Source organism: Taudactylus pleione, unplaced genomic scaffold, assembly GCF_031769625.1.
Source record: "Taudactylus pleione unplaced genomic scaffold, aTauple2 ptg000332l, whole genome shotgun sequence".
Lineage (NCBI taxonomy): Eukaryota > Metazoa > Chordata > Amphibia > Anura > Myobatrachidae > Taudactylus > Taudactylus pleione.
Window position 1 is genome coordinate 2,431,228 of NW_028284733.1, and position 23,047 is coordinate 2,454,274.

Here is a 23,047-nt window from a genome sequence, read left to right on the forward strand (position 1 = left end):
CCCAATATGGTAAATAACGTATATAAATATATTCAAGGAAGAACATAGATAGTAAAAATTCATTGTAAGGGGAATATACGTGTTATGTATGCAGTATATGAAATTTATTGATATGCATGTATTCTGTATCATACATAGGGTATATTTACTTAAGTGAGTTTTTAGAATTGGGGATGTTGCCCACAGCAACCAATCAGAACCAGATTCTAGCTATTATCTTCTTGAAGGTGCTAGATAAATGTTAAGTAGAATCTGATTGGTTGCTATGAGCAACATCTCCACTTCTAATAACTCTCACTTTAGTAAATATACCCCATATAGTCTATATGGAGAGTATTGGTATATACTATATATGTCTTAGGTATTCTGAAGTTATTTGTGATTTTAGCTGTATAGACTAAAATAATATAATATATATGTAAATTCATGAATTTATACTGTCTTAAAGGAACTAATAGTAATGTGTATGATAATTCTTTGTAATAATCCACTGTAAATAGAATTGTTATGTTGGAGTTTCATATGTATTATGTAATGTACAGACATAGTGAAAACACCCCAGGAATGGCACGAGCACAGGCTGACAGCCCATGTTAAGTATAGGCAGTGCATGGAGGGGAGAAGATGGTGCTCGTTGGTAGGTATTGAGGGGGTATAAAAAGGGGAACGCTAGCAGCCTGAGGCAGACTGTGGTTCCCTCCTCCAGTGTGCACATCTCTCTACCCACCGGCACTGGGTCATAGAGAACGGATCGAGGTGGTAGAGGATGATGTACAGTAATAACTGTGTGGTTTTCAGACACCAGAAGCCATGGTTGACTCAGGTCCTTAGAGTGGGTGGAAGCCAATGGCAGTTGCGAACTAGAGGGATAGCTGTCACTGGGTCCGGTCAGCTGAGCCATCGATTCCCGGCACATAGGGTTACTTACCTCTCCTGTCCGGATTCCCTCCTGCCGGCCAAGCATTGTTGGGATTTAAACTGGTGGCTAAACAGACATCGGTAATACAATCCCATTCCGTTATAGCAGCCAGACAGACTCTCATTGGCTGCTGCATCCACGGAGGGAGCCGCTGGAGCTCACTCATGACCTCTGCCACAGTGAGTGATAGGAGAGACAACATGATTTTTCTCCTCATGACATCTCTCCCATAGTGCAGAAGACACAGCATGGGAGCGCTACTGGGGGGCACTGTATCTGGGGGGTTGCTGCTACTAGGGGCACTGTTTAGGGGGCTGCTAATGGGGCACTGTATGGGGGGTGGTCACTACTGGGGGCACTGCATAAGGGGGACTACTACTGGGGGCACTGCATAGGGGGGCCCAAAGCATATTCTTGCACCTGGGCCCACCACTCTCTAGTTCCGCCACTGATTGCGATCGCAGTGGATTAGCTTGCTATCGCAGTTGAACTGCATACGTACGCAATATTGCGATCCACATTGAATCAGACCCATAATGTATAACACTCACTGAGACGTCTCTGCAGCTGACAGACTATTTTATCTCAGTGACCATTAGCAGATTTAATGACTTTCTCCCCACATTAACAATTCGTTTTGGCTATGTCCTTTATTTCAGTGGCTGTAGTTTTCCTCACTATAATAATCCTTAGCTACTTACTAAATATCATTGGAAGCAGATAGAGCCAGTTATTAAATTGCTAAGACTAACATTCATGAGCACTACAGGAAAGGATCATGGAGACAGCTTTATACCCTTAACATCTAAAGATTTCATCTTTAAAAATGTTATAATATGGTAGGAGATTTTCTGAGAGAACACGTTTCAAACTCTAAGGCAGGGGTACCCAACCACGGTCCTCAAGGCACACTAAAGCTGGCCACACACTAGACCAACTTACATCCAACCAGCCAACTTGTTGATTGGTTGGAATGAAAATCTGGTAAGGTATGGGAGTAACTGATGATAAGTAATTTGCTGCTAAATGCCAGAAAACAGATGAAAATGGGTGTTAGACAAGTTTTGTTAATTGTTTGATCTAAACAATTTGTTCAAACAACAGCTTTTGTCCATTTCCCGGCATTTGGGAGCAAATTGCTGATTGTCATTTGCTTTCATTCCTTACCAGATTCTCATTCCAACCAATCAACAAGTTGGCTGGTTGGATGTAAGTTGGTCTAGTGTGTGGCCAGCTTAACAGTCCAGGTTTTTAGGAAAGCCGAACTTGAGCACAGGTGTCTTAATTAGTACTTCAGTTATTTTGATTTAACCATCTGTGCTCTACCATGAAAATCACTAAAACCTGGACTGTTAGTGTGCCTTGAGGACCAAGGTTGGGAAACACTGCTCTAAGGGGTAAATTTACTAAAGTGAGAGTTTTTAGAAGTGGAGATGTTGCCCATGGCAACCAATCAGCTTCTACTTAACATTTAACTAGCATTTTCTAGAAGATAATAGCTAGAATCTGATTAGTTGCTATGGGCAACATCTCCACTTCTAAAAACTCTCACTTTAGTAAATTTACCCCTAAGAGAGGATAAACTTCAGCAGGAGAGGTGGAGGTTTAAGTAATTCACCAGAAATATTCTAAAAAGGGCTACAGTGTAACATTAGTGTTACCAATCTAAAAGGATATTTTATACAGTAACAACTGAATATACAAAGTACAGTAACTAATCTAGGTTGCAGTATTATTAAAGAAATTCATGGTCTGGTTTCATAAATCTGCTTCATCGTGTTGTGGTCTCGTAGGGATCACCGTGTAAGACCCCTAGAGTCAAGCTGGCAAGGTCTTCTGCCAATAACAGCAACCTGCTGTTCCCTTAGAGTCGGTCAAGCTCATCGCTACTTAGGTGGCTGTCTGGTTTTAAACTCGCAGTAGTAGGGGCTTACATGGTTATCCTGATGACCACAGGATGTTATGTGGTTGGTGATGGTTCACATAGCAAGGTGTGGCTTAATTGGCTGAGGTGTGGCTTTGGTGATATCATGTGACTCTGAAAGACAAAATGCAGTCTTGAGGGCCAAGATGCAGCATTGGTGACTGGATGTGGCTTAGGAAGCTGAGATGCGGCTTTGAGAGCTGTGGTGCAACTTTGAGAGCGAAGGTGTGGCACTAGTGTTGAGATGTGGCCGTGAGGGCCAAGGTGTGGCTTTGACAGCTGAGTTGTGGCTTTGAGAGCTGGAGTGCAGCCTTGAGGGCAGAGGTGTGGCTTTCAGTGCCATGGTACATCTTTGAGAGCCAAGGTGCGACCTTTAGCATCAAGGTGCAGCACTGGTGCCGAGGTGTGGTGTTGAGGAGTGAGATGCGATATTGAGGGTCTAGGTGTGACACTGTGCCAAGGTGTGGCCTTGAGAGCCGAGATGCGGCCTTGAGGGCCGAGGTGCAGCACTGATGCCGAGGTGTGGCCCTGAGGGCGCAGACTAGAGATGACCTCTGGTTTGCTGCAAACATCCTTTTAGACTGAACACTGTTCTGGATGGTTACAGCACTGAACGAACTTTAGATGTTAGCAGGTATTACAGCTAAGTCAGTGGTCTCAAACAGACAAGGCACAAAGAGGCAAGAGCACGATTGGCAAGTACTGGGCACACACGTAGGGATACGCTATCACCAGCAAAAAGGTGCTTAACCAGCTGGCTAATGAAAGATAATGCACCAATGGTGTGCAAGGCAGAAGATGAGTAATTCGGCAGCAGCTGAAGCAAAAAACGTTAGCCAGAATTCCCAGGATTGCGTGCATTAGCCCGACATCTAGATCTCCTAGCATCCGCAGGCACCGTCCCAGTATGGCGTCTACATTACCCAGCAACAGATGAAGCTGTCTGAAGCTTTGGATAGAGAACATGGTGTCCTGGAAGAAGAGCGACAGCTGGGGTATGAGAGATTAACAAGCCGCGACGGCAGCTTGTGACATATTGCTAATTTTTGCTTAAAGGATATAACTGTACAGCTGAGGTGCAACTTTGTAAAGCTAATTTTGTCCGAATTTAAAAGCTGAAAATAAAACTGTGAGGGATACATATGTATTACAAAGGATGGTATAAATTGCTTTTCAAACAAACAACATTTCATGAGGCATAGATATTAGTCTATTGGAAGTACAACAAATTACAACCAGGGACTCAGCAAACAGAGGGTCTCATTCAGACCCGCTCACGAGCGCTGAGCGCTTGCTAGCGGGTCGATGTTTCTCAAATGCGCATGCGCACGACGGAGGCGCCTGCGTCGTGTGCATGCGCGATACCCGAATAACGAAGCCGTCGTTATGGGTCTCGCACCAAAAGGGGCGTGCTGTCGATGGTGATTGACAGCACGCCCCCTTTGGTGGGCATGCCGGGGGCGTGTCTGCCCAGATGGAGGCGTTCCCATGGGAACGCCTACCGTCTGGGTCCGGCCCCACTGACATCACTAGTGATGTCAGTGGGAGTGATTTTGGCTCTGAATGAGCCAAAATCACTCCAGGGCTTACGGCAGCGAGATCCTACCACAAGGGTCTCGTCGCAATCCCGATGGTCACGATGGTCATCGCGACCGTCATCATGGACACTCGCATAAGCTGTGGGTGGTAACCCACAGCTATGCGAGCGTCCTTGAGGCCGCCTCGCAAAAAAAAAAAAAAAAAAACGCCCTGATTCAGAGCGGGCGCTCATTCAGAGCGTCCGGCTTTGAATCAGGCCCAGAGTTGTTTTTCACAATGGTCAAGGATAGCAATTTAACCACTATTCTACAGGGCTATTTTACTGGAAAACTTGGGTCATTAACTGTGGGAGGAGCTACTGGGGTGGAACTATAGAAAAACAATAATGTATACATTATATATATATATATATATATATATATACCTGTATATCTATTATTTAGTAAATAAGTCACTCAAAAGAGCCTTTAAAATAAAACTTATCTTATGAAAATTATATTTTGTCCTATCATAGTTAATGAGAGTTCCTGACGAAAAATAGCTCTGCTTATTATTTCAGAACACTAGCAAATGCACCGGACATAATTACAACCTATGCCGTAGCGCGGACTGTAATAATACTATAATATTGTGTAAGAATAAACAGAAAACAATAGTTATTAGTCTACAATATACTGTGAAATGTAGTAATCTAGTGTTAGTGGCATATACAGGTGAATGTGTAAATTGGTGGTTGATAATTATTCAGAATAAAGCAAAGAAAAAGAAGAAAGCAGGTTAGTGCAATTTGGGTAAGATTTGTGAAGTATATCCCTGTGCTTGTTACTATACACTATATAACAAGCAGGGCAGTTTCCTGGGTCTGAGGCTCCCAGTGCGAGCAGTCAAAATGCGCCCCCCCCCTCGAAGCAGTAACATTGTGGAGTGGGCGTGGCGTCATCGTGAGGGGGTGTGGTATCACAGTAACGGAGCGTGATCTAGAAAGACCACAGAATGTCAGCCACTGTGACTACTGAGTACAGGGATGTCTAACCTGTCAGAGGCAAAGCGCTGAAAAATATATGTAGCTAAACTAAAGACAGACAGTATGCGCGCGCTCAAAAATTGGGGTGTGACCTAGCTGTCACAAACCCACGCTGCATTTCTGTGTGCATGCCTTTGGTGTGACATTTGCAGAAGTATGACTTTGCATCACACCCGGTTTTAGTCGCGTTGGGAGCGAGCCCAGCCAGATCCACATAAAATACACTGCAACAAACCACTTCTACATAAAATATATTGGAAAAGCCAGAGGCACATAAACTACGTTTTAAAACCACATCCACCTCTAATACATTATTAAATCCAGAACCACATAAAACACATTGAAAAAACATGATTCACATAATACACACTTCATTCCAGCCCCCTCCCTTGCCATTCTATCCCGACAGGTCTTAGGCTTCCCCCCCACTGGCTCTCAGGCAAAAGTGCCCATTATGCAGTGCCCCCTGTAGTTGTCCCCATATGCAGTGTCCCCTGTATTTATGCCCCTTATGCAGTGCCCACAGTGGTAGTGTAACTTATGCAGAGCCCCCATTAGTAGTGCCCCCTGTAGTCGTGCCCCCATCAGTAATGCCTCAATAGTAATGGTCCCTGTTGTAGTGCCCCAGTAGTAGTGTCCCCAGTTGTATTGCCCCCAATAGTAATGCCCCCTGTAGTAGTGTCCCCTTTATAAATTCCCCAGTATTAATGCCCCTGTATTAGTGCCCCCAATAGTAATGCTCCCTTTGTAGTAGTGCCCCAAGTTGTAGTGCCCCCAGTAGAAGTGCCCCTGGCCCCTGAGTAATGCACCCAGTAGTGGTGCCTCCTAAGCAATGACCCCAGTAGAAGTGCCCCCCGAGTAATGTCCCCAGTAGTAGTGCCCGGGTGCCCCCAGTAGTGGTGTCTCCCCCAGTAGAAGTGCCCCCCTTGTAATGTCCTTAGTAGCTGTGCCCAGGTGCCCCCAGTAGTGGTGTCTCCCCCAGCAGAAGTGCCCCCAGAGAAATGTCCCCAGTAGTAGTGCCCGGGTGCCCCCAGTAGTGGTGTCTCCCCCAGTAGAAGTGCCCCCCTTGTAATGTCCCTAGTTGTGCCCAGGTGCCCCCAGTAGTGGTGTCTCCCTCAGTGCCCCCAGAGTAATGTCCCCAGTAGTAGTGCCCGGGTGCCCCCAGTGGTAGTGCCTCCCCCCAAGTATTGTCCAGGCTGCCTGCATACAAAAAAAAAACCAGTAATACTTACCTTCAGCCCCGCTCTGGCGTCCGCTCCGCTCGGCTGCTCCTCTCTCTGCACTATGGGAAAGACGTCATGACGTCCTCCCATAGTGCACATTGTGGGAGCTGGAGCCGGAAGCCAGAAGCAGGAGCCTCCGTCTCCATCTCCGTCTCCGGCTGCTCTGCCGGGCGCCCGCTGGTAACTGAATCTCAGCGGGCGCCCGGCAGTTAACAGGCTGTTTTTGCAGCAGGGGTAGGAGGCGACGCGCCCCGTGCGATTGCACGGGTCGCCTGCCCCTAGAAACGGCCCTGATAACAAGACCATATTATTTCACTATTGTGGCTTATTAGTTAGGCTTACCCAGTGTCACCTAGCTTGGGTGGAGACACAAAGTGGAGTAAGCAGTAGAGAGATGGTTACAGATATAAACTCCAAATAAAATTAATTGAATGCAGAGATTATTGTGCAAATAATTGGTCTGATTGTGTTTTTTTAACATACAGTAAATGTACCTACCTTTATTGAAAAGCAGAGCACCAGATGAGTGTGACAAAGGTTTTTCTCTTCGCTCTTTTCCAAGGTAAGATTGATTCACACCTTAGAATAACTATGCATATATGTGTGTGTGTGGTTTTCTATTTTCTGTAATACCAAATCCATGTGCATTGTAACATGTTCTCTGATGTCTGTAAAGCAACTTTGAGTCCTATGGGAGAAAAGCACTGCATAAAAAAAAAAAAAATATATATATATATATATATAATTATATATATATATATATATATATATATATATATATATATATATATAAAATATTAATGTTGACACCTGGAAAATTAATAATATAAAATGTCATATTGTCAAAATTTCTATTAGGGTTAAGGTTAGGTATAGCGGAAGGGTCACTGTGAGAATTAGCGTTACCATTAGGGCTAGGAATAGAATTACAAAAAATAGTGCCGACATCACATCATTGTTGACATGCTGAATGTTGACATGGTAAATGTCGATATTATAAACATGTCAACACATTCAATTTCAACATAATGACCATGTAGACATTGTCATGTTGACCTAATGAAAGTTGATGAATTGAACATCTACGTAATATGCACCTTAATATATAATGACTCAAATGTAATTATATGTAACCTGTACCTCTCAGTCTTCTACTCAGGCTCTATGTGTCAGAGATGGGAGTTCCCTTCTGAAATGGAGGCTCTGATTGGTTCCTGTGTGGAGATCCCCTGCACATACTACCCTGCCGTGAAGTATGAGAAATCCAGTATTGTATGGTATCTATATAATTTTGTGAATTATACAGAGATTTTTAACAACAGAACATCCTCATCAGTAATAAGTGACTACATAAACCGGACCTCATTGGTACCTGAAGGAAGCTGCTCTCTTAGGATAGACCCAGTGAGAAGAGAAGATTTTTATTGGTATTATCCAGGAGTAGCAGAACATCACATTAAGAATGCATACAGCAAGCATAGAATGCATATTCATCTTGATGTCACAGGTAAGCAAATATTTTATTAATACACATGTGACAGCTTTTTAAGATATGTTAAACATTGGTACAGGAAGTAAATATTGGTTCCCATACCAACCAGGTTGCTGCTACATCCAAGTGGGCAGAAGGACATCTGATGTCACAACCATGTGACCTGCAACAGCAGGGGGAGGGGCAAGGCCGAAGAGTTCACAGTTTTACTATGTGAACATAGAATGGGAATAGTAACCTGTGGTGAGCAAAGCGAGCCACCATGCCTGAAGGTGGCGAGCAAAGCAAACCCACAAAGGTACACTTTGGGTGTGAGGAACAACGACATTGGGTCCCAACGGAGAGCTCAGCCAGCAGCATTACTTACCTCTGTTCTCCGCTTCGTGGGCCTGGGAAGCCGCTGGACTTCTTTCACGGCAACGCTCCAGCCACAAGGCGCAGACCTCTCCTCCATGCTGACTGGGGTCCCTAGAGCTGTATGATGTCTTCCTCTAAAATTGCCCACATGGCCTCCAGTTCACGGTCGCAGCCATCTTGTTGTAGCCAGAGTCTACCTGTGTTTCCTGTCAGCTAGGACTCAATCACCAATCAGCAACAGGCGCTGCATATAAAAACACTTCCTGGATGATCATTCAGTGCCTGTAAAAAGTCTTCTCAAGTACTAATATTTGGCTCCTGACATCATTTGATCTTGGACTTCCTGTTATCCTCGTGTCCTGCTCTGTGTCGTAAGATGCCACTTTGGATACAAAGCCCACAGCACCTAACAACAACAATTTGGGTACAAAACCTGCAGCACCCATTGATGCACATATGTGTACTTTGTCCATATCACCATGACACATCTCAGTGTACTATATCTGGAGTTCAACGCAACATTGTATACACAAGACTCACTCTCATCGCAAGTCTATGATGTCACAGTCTAGCTAGATTAACCTCTACACCGTTGACCCAGGATTCCCCTTCTCGTCTTACTGGGTGAACCCCAGTGACTCAGACTCAGGATTTCTGCCTCCGTCTATTGAGGATAACTCAGCATCATTTGACTAGTGTCTTGCTTGTGGAGTTCATGCACTAATACCAGTCGTCCCACTCCTACTATGCTGCTGCATTCTTGTCACAGTTTCAGGTTCTGGACTTTTTTTCTGATTCTACCCATCATTCCCAATTCTCTGCTGCTTGTTCAATAAGACCTTGTGTTCTTTCAATTACTACAAAGATTCAATTCTCCTATGAGGGAAAGCTATCTTAAACCTCCTCAGTTCTTGCTACCATGGTCTCAGCCTACAGAGTCTGATTCATCTTTCCTAGAGTCGTGACATTGGGTACCATGTTTTGAACCTTGTTCTTCCCCCTGCCATCATGGGTAACATGGTTACCCATGATGGCAGAGGTAATTCAGTGTACTTACTATACCAACTTTCTTATGTATTTATATAATAATTGGCTTAGGGCTGTTCCATCTCTGACATGCCCAGTGGGAGCCAGCGCATGCTCTGTAGGCACATAACCCCCTAACGGCTCCCACCACAGGGGTGGAACAAACCACCCAGGTGGTAAGTGTAAAAAGGAGGCAGAGGGGCAGCATGGGACAGAGGTAGGTCAGCTGAGGTGACCTGTTATATGCCCAGTTCTTCCGCTACTGAAAACATATAATTAATTGCTGTTGGCAACTTCTCTCAATTTACACCACCTTGTTACAGCACCTTAAGCTTTTCAGCTAAATCACTGGATTCATACTTTCTTACTATAGGGATAATGGATACCATTGAAAAGGTTCGGATTATATGCCAAAGTTAGTAAAATGCTCAATACTGTACATCAAACATTGGGGTCCCTGGAGAAAAGGACCTTCACCAATATATTATCACTGTAACAGATTGGATTAAGAAATATGTTATTTAGTTAAAATAAAAATATAGTTATAAGAAAATAGTTGTAACATTTATCTCACAATTTCTCAGATTCCCCATGGAGATTTGAAATTTACTGGTCTGCAGATATGATGGAAGGTGAAGCAACCATTATCCAATGCCATTCATATCACACTTGTGCCAGCAGCCCCCCATCTCTAAAATGGGACAAACCTGGTCTGACCAAGAGACAACCCATGATTATAGACAAAGGGTACTGGAAAGAAGTATCAGAACTTACTTATATTCCTTCATATGAGGACAACAATACGAGCATTCGATGCACAGCCACCTATCATAATGGGCTAAAATACCAGAGAGAAGCGTTATTGAACATCAAATGTATGTATTATGGGTAAATTAAGACAAAAATACTTTGTGTACATGATGGGCCTGAATCAGAGGTGGGTGCAGATGTGGCCATGTCTTTTAGATATCACTTGTCTGCAACTTTATTCAATGTTGCTACAAAGACTTTCTCTTGTGTACCTCCATGTGCATGAGAGTGTGTATGAGAGTGCAAAGACTGACACCCACTTTACTAATTGACAAATGTTCAACCTTAAAAATCCGCACCACCCGCTATAAATCAACACAAAAAATAGTTGAGTTTAGACTGAAGAAGAGTAAGATTTGAGATTGGTAGGTTGATTTGGTATAGATATAGTAGGTTTCCAGGGTAAGAAAAGTCTGATTAAAAGTAATATGTAGGAGGAGAAGGGTTGAATGTGGGAGAGAGGCAGTGGGTTGTGTAAAGGGGTCTTGTTTAAGGGAAAGGCAATGATTTTAGTTTTGAGGAGGTTGAGTTTTATAAAGTGGTGGGCCATCCATGTTACTATGGTCAACATGCATCTAGTTACACAGGAGAGGACAAAAAGGGAGAGGTCAGGGAAATAAAAGGAATTTTGGATGTCATCGACATAGAGTTGACATTGGAGTCTAAAGAACTGATCAGATGACAGAGGAAAGAGGGAGAAAAAAGGGGACAAGAACAGAGTCTTGGGAGATACCACTGGCAGAGGAGAGGAGGTGGGAGCAGGTGTGACAAAGCTGGAACATTTCATCAAGTTGAATGTGAACAATGAAAGTATTGTGTCATGTATGCAAATACAGTGAATAATTTGTAGGAGGAGGGGATTTCAAATGCTGTATAAGGAAGGGCTGTAATCGTTGAAAAGAGAGTTCAAAACCAGAAGTGGGTAAAGGAGAGCGTGGAAAGAGAGGATGAAAGTGAGTCAGTTATATATAAACCACCTGGAGGAGATTGGTGGTGTAGTAGAGAAGAGACATATGCAGTATTTAGACAGAGAGAAAGGGTCAAAGGAGAAGGTTGGAGACATGGGAGCATGTATGAAAGAAGAGGATAAGGTATCAGAGGTGAGGGATGTGTAAGCAGGCACCAAAGAGCTGGTGAGTGGGCTTAAAGTCAAGAAGGAGAATGGAAGGAGAGAAGAGCATGGAGAGGGAAATGTAGACATGGATTGCAATTATTGAGAGGGTAGTGTCACGACCAGGGTTTCTCGGCATGCCGGCCAGCAGGTACTACCTGTAAGAATGCTATGACGAGGAGCGTCTGGCGGTGGTGCTGGTGTCTGGTGGGGTGCATTGGCTGCGCGTAGTCCTGTGCGGGCATACTGTCACTCTGGTCTGGTTAGGCCTGGTGGTGTTTCCATTCCATTCTGGCATGTGCGCCGCCATCTTGCCTTCGGACATGTGACCTAGTTGTCCTATCCTGGTGTGTCACATGCTCTCTCTAGCCTGTCACAGTGTGGCACTGGGTATTTAAGGGCGTGCAGAGCTTCCTTATATTGCCAGTGCAATGTGTTTTTCAGCAAGAGCTTGTTCCTGTGCTTGTTCACCTGTCTGTTGGGATCATTTCCTAGCCTGCTTTACCCTGCCTGTTCCAGCATGCTGGATTCTCCTGCCTCCTCCATTATGTCTCCCTTGCCTGAGTACCTGTGTCAGCTGTTACCCAGCACCTTGCCTCCACTTGCATTCCTCTGGACATTATTTTCTTCAGCCTGCACTTTCATTTCAGTCTCACAAAACCTGGAATACTGGACTGCCTTCTGTTATCACTACTTGGACTTTTTCCCATTGCCTCACTACAGTTCTGAAGTGCAAATTTTTTTGTTTTGCCACATTCATGTCTGTTAAGCCACTCATTAAAAACTCCACATTTATTTTTAAAGCTGATTCAGTGTCTGCTCCTATTACCACCCTGTGCCCACAACAAAACCAGAGTCTCACAGTTTGCACTGGCCCCATGGACCCGGCCACGGGACAGGAGTCTGGAGCGTATTTATTCTGATATATTGCAGGCTGTTTGGAAAACCTGGAAGCTATGCAGCACCAAATGGCTCAGTTCATGCAAGAAATAACTAAACGACAGGATAATTTGCAAACTTCTCTATCCACTCCTAATGCAACAGTAGTTACACCTGCTCCTTCGTCTGCAAATACAGGTTACAGGACATTCCCCCGCTTACACCTTCCTATGCCAAGTAAATTCGACGGCAGTCCCAAGCTTTGTTGTGGATTCCTGAATCAGTGTGATGTACACTTCACCTAATTTTCCCACTGCAAGAACTAAAGTGGCCTACATCGTATCTCTGTTGCCCGCCTCAGCTTTGGATTGGGCTTCCCCACTCTGCGAGCATTCAGATTCTCTGCTGGATAACTACACTGACTTTGTGACATCATTCAGGAGGATTTTTGATGAACCTGGATGTACTGTATCAGCCTCCTCTAGTATTATGACACTGAAACAAGGAACCTGTCCTGTCAGCCAATATGCAATACAGTTTCAGATTTTAGCATCAGAACTCAAGTGGAATGAGGAAGCCCTCACCTCAGCTTTCTGGCATGGGCTTTCTGATCGACTAAAGGATGATCTGGTCACCCGTGACCTTCCTGCGAACCTAAACAATATGATTTCCCTCTGCAATAAGATTGACCTACGCTTCAGAGAACGTCAGGCTGAAAAGCACAGAACTGACCAGCAAAGGTCATCTACTCCTCCCTCTACTACCTGTCCAACCCCTCCTTCTACAGATGAATAGCCAATGCAGGTGAATCATACCCATCTCTCCAAAGAGGAACATCAGAATAGAATATTAAAAAACCTCTGCCTATACTGTGGAGAATCGGGTAACCTGGTGGCCTCCTGTTCCCGAAAATCATGAAACGCCCGCTCCTAACTGACCCTGATGACATCAAGTTAGGAGTTATGAGCCCGTCTCAAAATTCTAAAGATTCGTATTGATCTTAGCCATAGATCTCAAGTCAAAACCTGTCTTTGTTACTGCTCTACTAGATTCTGGAGCAGCCGGGAATTTTATGACCTCCAGTTTAGTTAACAAGCTACAGATTCCTTGTTCATCCCTTGATCATGCGATTTCCCTGACCACTGTAGATGGACGTCCTCTGGCTAACGGAGTTGTCACCAAGGAAACTCAGCCAGTACTGGTCCGTATGGGGCACTCCATTCTGAGTCTCTCAATTTCTTAGTAATACCTGAGGCCTCCCTAGAAATCCTTTTAGGGCTGCACAATCCCAGGATCGACTGGTGCTCGATGCAAATCCTTTCATGGGGAGTTGACTGTGAGAAATCCTGTCTTCCCAAGATACGACCTGTGAGGAAAACAGTCTCATTAGTATCTCCAGCAATTTCCAAGGAGTATCAAATGTTTACTGACGTCTTTTCTGAACAACAAATGAATATCTTACCTCTTCACAGGGAATGGGATTGTCCAATCGATTTCTTGCCTGACCAGATGCCTCCTCATGGCCGCACCTATCCTCTATCGTTGCCAGAAACCAAAGCGATGCCTTGGTTTGGAGAATTTGGAGAAAGAATTCATTCATCCTTCTACCACTACTGCAGGAGCTGGGTTCTTTTTCGTTGGCAAAAAGGATGGTGGATTAAGACCATGTATAGACTTCCAGGGGCTCAACGATATAACGGTCAAAAATTGATACCCGCTTCCATTAATTACTGAGTTATTTGACAGAGTCAAAGGATCCATCATATTCTCTAAGTTAGATCTACGAGGGGCCTATAATCTTATTCGTATCTGCTCAGGTGATTAGTGGAATACCGCTTTTAATTCCAGAGATGGGCACTTTGAATACCTCATGATGCCCTTTGGATTGTGCAATGCCCCTGCTGTCTTTCAAGGTTTTGTTAACAAAATTTTCCGGGACTTATTATATGTTTCAGTAGTTGTCTATTTGGATGATATATTGATTTTTTTCATCTTCTCTAGAAGAGGTTCATAGGAAGTGCTATCATGTCTAAGGAAGAATCACCTCTACTGCAAACTGGAGAAATGTGTTTTTAGTGTACCCAGCGTGCAATTCCTTGGTTACGTTATTTCTGGCTCCAGTCTAGAAATGGACCCAAAAAAGGTTCAGGTGATCCTGGATTGGTCTCGACCTCAAACACTGAAAGCCATACAGAGACTGCTCGGATTTGCCAATTACTATAGATGCTTTATCAAGGCATTTTCATCTTTGATGGCTACCATCATGGCCCTGACCCGTAAAAGCGCTAATCCTGCCCTATGGTCACCTGAGGCAGAGACAGCCTTCCAGCTTTTGAAACAAGCTTTTATTACAGCTCCAGTTCTCAGACAACCAGACCTAGATAGACCTTTCTAATGGAGGTTGATGCATCATCAGAGGCAGTGGGAGCTGTTCTGTCCCAGCATTATGAAGATAACCGAGTTCACCCTTGTGGTTTCTTTTCCAATAAATTTTCTCCTGCTGAAAGGAACTATGCTATAGGAGAACAAGAACTCTTAGCAGTGAAATTGGCGCAAAAGGAATGGAGATACCTGTTGGAAGGGGCTAAGTTTCCTTTCACTGTCTTCACCGATCATAGGAACCTCCTCTTCCTCAAGAACATCCAGTGTGTGAGTCCTCGTCTGGCCTGATGGGGAATACTCTTCGCACGTTTCCAGTTCACTCTGACTTTCCGTTCTGGAGCACTTAACCAGAAAGCAGATGCTCTGTCTAGATCCCCCTCCTGTGAAAACAATTCTGAAATTCTACGCAGTACCCCCGTACTGGAGTAAAGGGTGTTTGCCACCATACAGTTACAACCTCCTACCAGGAAAACCTTTGTGGCCCCAAAGTTAAGGAAGCAGCTTCTCACATGGGCTCACTCCTCATGCTTCATGGGTCATTCTGGTGCTCGGAAGACTCTGGAATTTTTAAAGAGAGCCTACTGGTGGCCATCGATGAACACTGATGTGTTGGAATTTATTTCTTCATGTACTTCATGCGCTAAACACAAATCTTCAAGTCAAGCCCCAGCTGGTGAGTTGTTGCCCCTGCCTATTCCATCACGTCCATGGGCGCATCTCTCCATGGACTTTGTAACTAATTTGCCAAGTTCTCAGGGTTACACTACCATCTGGGTAGTGGTTGACTGATTTTCGAAAATGGTCCATTATGTACCTCTAAAGAAACTGCCTATTGCTTCGGATTTAGCTCATCTGTTCGTCCAGCACACATTCCCGTCTTCACGGACTTCCTGCTGAAATAGTCTCAGACCGGGGTGCTCAATTTTTTGGCAAGATTTTAGAGAGCTCTATGTTCTGTTCAGCAAGTGAAGCAGAACAATTGGTCCGATTTGCTGCCCTGGGCTGAATTTGTGCATAATGCCTCCTATCACTCTTCCACAAACCAATCTCCATTCCAGGTTGTTTACGGTCTCCATCCTCGAGTACCTGAGTTTCAAAGTCTGCCTGTTTTTGATGTGCCATCAGTGGAAGATACTGTACGGAGATTTGCATCAATATGGGCTCAAGTGTGTACTGATTTGGAGAAAGCGTCCTCTCACTACAAACTTCAGGCAGATAAGAAGTGAAGGAACGTACCTTGCATGCAAGTTGGAGAACAGGTTTGGTTATTCCCCTGGAACCTACGGCTCAGAGTACCTTCCATGAAGTTTGCCCCATGTTTCATCGGACCCATCCCTGTCACTGAAGTAATCAACCCTGTGGCTTATCACCTTCAGCTACTCTCATACTTAATTGTCCCCAACTCCTTCCACATTTCCTTACTGAAACCCTTAATCCTAAAAAATTCCTTAAAGTTCTCCCTGTTCCCCCTCGCATCCAGACTGAAAGAGGTGTGGAGTTCGAAGTATCCCAGGTTCTGGATTCTCAAGTCTGTAGGGGTCGACTACAGTACCTTCTGGACTGGAAGGGTTATGGCCTGGAAGAACGCTGTTTGACTGATACCTGGGATATCCATGTTCCCGCACTCATCAGGAAATTTCATGCTGTCCATCCTGAAAAGCCTGGTGAGTGTCCTGAGACCACCCATAAGGGGGGGTACTGTCATGACCAGGGTTCCTTGGCATGCCGGCCTGCAGGTAATACCTGGGGGGATGCTATGGCGAGGAGCGTCTGGTGGTGGCGCTGGTGTCTGGTGGGGTGCATTGTCTGTGCGTAGTCCTGTGCGGGCATACTGTCACTCTGGTCTGGTTAGGCCTGGTGGTGTTTCTGTTCCATTCTGGCATGGGCGCCGCCATCTTGCCTCCGGACATGTGACCTGGTTGTCCTATCCTGGTGTGTCACATGCTCTCTCTAGCCTGTCACAGTGCGGCACTGGGTATTTAAGGGAGTGCAGAGCTTCCTTTCATTGCCAGTGCAACATGTTTCTCAGCAAGAGCTGAGAGAGTTCCTGTGCTTGTTCACCTGTCTGTTGGGATCATTACCTAGCCTGCTTCACCCTGCCTGTTCCAGCCTGCTGGCTTCTCCTGCCTCCTCTATTACCTCTCCCTTGCCTGAGTACCTGCGTCAGCTGTTACCCTGCACCTTGCCTCCACTTGCATTCCTCTGGACATTATTTTCTTCAGCCTGCACTTTCATTTCAGCCTCACAAAACCTGGAATACTGGACTGCCTTATGTTATCACTACCTGGACTTTTTCCCATTGCATCACTACAGTTCCCAAGTGCACTTTAGTGCTAAACCCGGACTTACTGTTTTGCCACATTCATGTCTGGTAAGCCACTCATTAAAAACTCCACATTTATTTTTAAAGCTGCTTCAGTGTCTGCTCCTGTTACCACCCCAGGCCCACAACAAAACCAAAACCTCACAGGTAGGAGGCAGAATTTGAGTCTGCAATGAAGAGTTTCCACAGTGAATGTAATTTATTTTGGTGGTTGTATGAGTCGTCAGGTCTAGGGCAAAGAGGTAAGATGGCATGGGGAGGGAGTTAAAGGTGGCAAAGAGGTGACTGGGTTGGATAATTGGGTGGATATGAAAGAAATTAGAAAATATTTTATTTTGCAGAGGCACAAAGCTGTGAGTGAGCATGTGCGCTATGATCGCATTGCGATGATGGACGCACAGAGGAATCCATCGCTAAGTGATTGGCAGACTGTCAGCATTTAGGGGTGTTAATGGGGAGTGGTCAAAAAAATGTAGACGTGCCTGCTCATTTAAACACCGTTAGATGAGCTTGCATAAATTAGCCACTGTGATTGCATGTCTGAAGAGCACCCAAGGCTGCGGCTGGTCAGACCTGCAAGAAGGGTAAAATGGCTGCCAATGTGTGCTTCGATGTTACCGATGTTTACATAGGTATGCTTCATCGCATGAAGGTAGGTAGGCAGCACTGGGTGTCTTTTTGCTCAGGTGATCTCTGCTAATATTAGAATATTTTTGCAGCTGCGTTTCGTGCAAAATCGCAGCTGCGATCGCATTAGCGTACGTCTCTGAATCTGGCCCTGTGTTCTGTATCTCTTTATGTAGAAAAAACTAATTTATGCTTCTGGGCTGCTCCAGGTACTGAACATGGATCGAAAAAAAATGAAAAATGCAGCATTACTTGACATATTCCTAACAATTTTGAGCAGGGTGTCCAGGAGTATTGAATAAGTACAGTATGTGAATGTTTATTTAGATGCTTATACATATTTAATTTTATTTTCTCTCACTCATTTTTAAGTTTCCTGAAACCAGTAAAAAACATTTTCTGTAATTTCTAGTAAATAAAGACAAATGCAGGTGCAGACTCTAACCATGCTGAACCTAATAATATAAGTGCTAAATAGCATCAAAGAGGTTCTTTGCATAATAATGCCCATAATTATGGACCTGCCCACCGCGTCCAGCTGACCTCTATCAGGCAGGTCCCTAACACTCCCATGGAACAAATATAGGGCACGGGACCCCCCAGACCAACCCAGCAGAACCGCCCCATGTCACACTAGTGTGAGATTTAAAGTGAGGGTTAAAGAATAATAAAAAAGAAAGCATCACATAAGTAGGAGGTTATAATAAAAAGTGTATAAAGTGCTTCATATATAAAAAACAAACTAAAGTGAAAAAGTTTGCATTATGATGCCATGAAGCAGTCCAGCCACACCAGCCCAGAGAGCCCCACACCCCAATACCAGTCCCAAAACTGACACAGCGCATATATATATATATATATATATATATAGACAGAACTGCCCAGCTATTTTGTTGCTCATGGCGTGGCGTGAGTCGCGCCATGGACTTGTGGTGTGGCGTGCAGGCCTCTGAGTCGTGCCATGGACTTGTGGAATACCGTGGTATTCTTCAACGAAGGATATGCTACGGCATGTAATACAGTGCTTAACCACTGGGTGGCGAGTGCTCCACTTTTGTTATTGCATGTAATACAGTGCTTAACCGCTGGGTGGCGAGTGCTCCACTGTTGTAATTTTACTGAATGCCTTGTACTGAATGCCATACTGTTAAACTTACAGTAAATTGGATGGATATCACATTCACATTCACAGCATTTGCATGTTCGCACAACCAATACTGTATTTTTAATGTCACATAATGTACAATACAGTACAGTAGTGTACCGCACAGTAAGATCTTATAACAGGATGCAAATCACTGCACATACAGAATTGTACGGTACATACGGTAAGGTGCAGTAACTGAACAGTAGAGAAGTTGCCCGAGTTGTTGTCACGGTATAACCTATACTGTAGATTAATGAGATGCATGCACAGCTTTCACTGAGATGGGATGAATTACAGTATGACAATTTTTTTTTTTAATTAAAAACAGCAGCGGGAGGAGTGCACAAGGATGAGGCCGCTCTGTGCGGTTCACTATAGCTGTCGTGTGGGCTAGTGGTTAGGTGATCACTTTGGTAGAATTATGGTCCCGGGTTCGATCCCTGGAAAAGAATATACTGTACCGTATATTTTTTTTAATTGTCACTGTCTGCTCTGGACATTATAGTAAAACTACTTTAGTAGTGTTGTACTGTAATACTGTAGTGTTTTTGTTTAAAAGACTGCTTAAAAGTAAGACATTACAAACTGATTGTGCGTTTAAATAGTGCAAAACTTTTGTCAATGTCTGCGCTGTGGTGGCTGTCTGCTTCGAGGGTTTGCAATGGGATTTCATGCGCATGCCAAGTGGAGGAGTTACAATGGGATCTTTAGCACCAAGAGAGGGCTCTGTATCACAAACTATGCGCCCAAAGCGCAAAACGCAAACATGCGACAAAGTAGATGCGTCACGGCCTTACACACGATAGCTACGTCTCTTGGACTGTGTCTGAGATTGGTTTCTGACTGTGAGAGAGCGCTCTGTGTTCAAAGCTGTCTGCATTTGAAGCGCAAAATAGCGTTGCATCGCAAACTTATGACAATGGTGATGCTGTTCCAACCTTGCACACTAAGTACGATAGTAGTGGAATCTGTATGAGAGAGAGCTCTCTGTATTACACGGTTGGCGCTATGGTGGCTTTCAGCCATCTGCGATGGATTAGAAATGGAGGGGTTACAATGGGATCTGTGGCGCCAAGCCATACGCCATGTAGCTCTATGCCATCACTGAGCATGCACAGTTGGCTGTATTACTGCAGTCAGTATGCTGTTGAATTTCCATCTCTGGTGGGCGCATGCCCAGTAGGAGGGTTGCGATGGGATTTCTGGCGCATGCCCAGTGGGCCGAGAGTCATACACAGTGCATCAGGTCCCTTCCCCCAAAGTAAGCAAGAGCCTCTCATTACCATAATAAAGGATGCTTTGTTAATCCATTTACTGTAAGCAGTCAGCTCTGCCCTAGTGTCCTGAAAAATGTTACGAATAGTGACCAATGCCAAGGACACCATCCCCCGTCTGCTAGGACAACTAGTGTGCCACTATGAATGTGCCTGTACTGTATATTAAAAACTGACGGTGCCGTTGAATTTAGCACCACAGAATAGTGATTTCATAATTGCAGAAACTGGTAGTGAATGGACTGTATAGAATGATAGACAGGGCTCTTTATCACAAACTGTGCGCCCAAAGCGCAAAACGCAAACATACGACAACATAGATGCGTCTCGGCCTTACACATGATAGCTACGTCTCTTAGACTGTGTCTGAGAGTGGTTTCTGACTGTGAGAGGGCGCTCTGTGTTCAAAGCTGACTGCGCGTTTGAAGCACAAAATAGCGTTGCATCGCAAACTTATGACAATGGTGATGCTGTTCCAACCTTGCACACTAAGGCCCTCATTCAGAGCCATACACTCTGAGCAGAGCGCACGCTCTGAATGAGGGCCGCCCTCCATAATTATGGAGCGTCCTCCTGGACGCTCGTATAGCTATGGGTCACCACCCACAGCCTATACGAGCGTGCAGTTTGATGGCCGCGATGGTCTTGACCATCGCGACCATCGCCACTGCGAGCCGGAGCCTGCGGTTGAGTTTTTCAACCGCAAGGCCCTGAGTGATTTTAGCTCTATCAGAGCCAAAATCACTCCCTCTGACATCACTAGTGATGTCAGTGGGCCGGCTTCTGACGGGAGGCGTTCCCTTGGGAACGCCCCCGTCAGGGAGGCACGCCCCCGGCACGCCCACCAAAGGGGGCGTGCTGTCAATCAACATCGACAGCACGCCCCCTTTGATCAGACACAACGAGCGAAGGAAAGTCCTTCGCTCATCGCGTCTGGCGCATGCACACGATGGAGCTCCCGCCGTCGTGCGCATGCGCAGTGCACAACATCCACCCACTTGCGAGCGGACAGCCGCTTGCGAGTGGGTCTGAATCAGGCCCTAAGTACAGTAGTAGTGGGATCTGTATGAGAGAGAGCTCTCTGTATTACATTGTATATATAAATAGGTCTTACCCACAGTGTTCCTCATAAGATGTGCAGTCTTAGAGTGCAAGGACTCCTTGCTAATTAAAAACACCCAGGTGAGAGGGGTGCTAATCAAGGTGGGAGGAGTCTTGTCCTTCCAGTGTACATACATACACACAGTACAAAATACATAGGGGGAGGGGCCCTAGATTGCACCCCCTATGCTCAATGTGTGGTGCTACCTGCTGAGACTAGTAGTGCTGCAAGCATAAAGAGACAAATGCAAGTGCACACTCTAACCATGCTGAACCTAATAATATAAGTGCTAAATAGCATCAAAGAGGTACTTTGCATAATAATGCCCATAGTTATGGACCTGCCCACCGTGTCCAGGTGACCTCTATCAGGCAGGTCCCTAACACTCCCATGGAACAAATATAGGGCACGGGACCCCCCAGGCCAACCCAGCAGAACCGCCCCATGGCATCACACTAGTGTGAAATTTAAAGTGAGGGTTAAAGAATAATGAATGAAAAAAAAAGGACAAACATATTTCTTTAATTCACGTAACTTCATAATGACTTTTCTACAGTTGGTAAAGCGCTGATTACAGGGCATTTTCCATTTTACAGAGCATTAAATAAAAATATTTTTTTTGTTCACAGATCCACCCAAAGCTGTGACTGTCTCCCTCGTAGGAAGCCAAGAATTAATAGAAGGAAGTGATGTGACTTTATCATGCAGCAGCAACTCCAACCCTCCTGCATCAAAATATAGATGGTACAAAGGGAAGAATAAAAGGAAATTACAAAACAGAGGAATGTTCATTACAAAAAGAAACGTGACCTGGGACACTGAACCCTATTCCTGTACTGCGATAAATGAAGTTGGCAGCGGAGATTCAGCGCTAACTGAGATTCCTGTGCAATGTACGTATACACAATCAGCACTTACATAGATATTCAGTATATGTTATCTATTAAAAACAGTAGCACCATAAGAGGGATGCGGGGGGTACAGGTCGCACCTGGGTGTCACCCTCTGAGGGGTAGCACTAAGGTGCCGACTCCCCCTCAATGACAGGAGCTGGGTGCAGCACTGTAGTACTAAGTGCAGCACTTGGCTCCTAACACTGTGAGGGAGCCAGCACAGCACACAGGGCTGTCTGCACCTCCTGCATTACCCCACCCCCCCGCGGACCACCCCAGTAAAAAGCACAGGATTTGGGACTACAAGGTTTGAGCAGCTAGGCCACACCCCTTCCTGCATGGACACACCCTTTGTCTGCAAGCTGCATAACCCTTTCCAGAGGCGTGCGGCTGACCCGCAAGCACAGCAACCCTCCCCGCATCAGGTGACACCATGGGGAGGGATGCCACTGATTTAAATATGTAATGTGTAATTAGAATATATGTAGTATTACTTGTTTTGTAGTATTTTGTTTGTTAAATATTGGCATCTTTTTCATTTAACCATTTATTATATTTTTCACTTTATGATGCCGCTATCTAATTGTATAACTAGGGCCTGAATTATCATCTAGAAGTGTGCTTGTCAATCAGTTGTCTAGTTTAGTGTTACAGTTCTCATACGGAGATGAGACCACAGGACTACTAGTCAGACAGGGAATGACAACCTAATTGCTGCAGAGCAGGAGTGACCAGGACTGTGGTATAGCAGGATAACAAATTGTACTGGATGAGACAGGACTGGCTAGGTACAGACAAGGGCAAGACAGGCAAGATATGATCAAGGACTGGACAAACAAGACACAGACAAGAAACAATAGTAAGGCAAAAACACTGGCAGTGGTACAAACACAGTTCAAGGTGCTAGTGAGCTGAGATGTGGCTTTGAGAGCCGAGGTACGGCTAGTGAGCCAAAATGGGGCTTTGAGAGCAAAGGTACGGCTAGTGAGCCGAGA

The 23,047-nt window shown here is 44.9% G+C and overlaps 1 protein-coding gene across 1 annotated transcript in view; it reads left to right on the top strand.

Moving 5' to 3' along the window:
* Positions 1–7,151: 7,151 nt before the first annotated feature.
* Positions 7,152–23,047, top strand: part of LOC148509082 (B-cell receptor CD22-like) — a 57,718-nt gene continuing 41,822 nt past the window's right edge. The window contains exons 1-4 of the mRNA XM_088443621.1: positions 7,152–7,191; positions 7,777–8,136; positions 10,089–10,379; positions 21,789–22,052. Of these exons, the coding sequence (XP_088299747.1) occupies positions 7,152–7,191; positions 7,777–8,136; positions 10,089–10,379; positions 21,789–22,052 (955 nt within the window). The remainder of the gene's footprint in view (positions 7,192–7,776; positions 8,137–10,088; positions 10,380–21,788; positions 22,053–23,047) is intronic.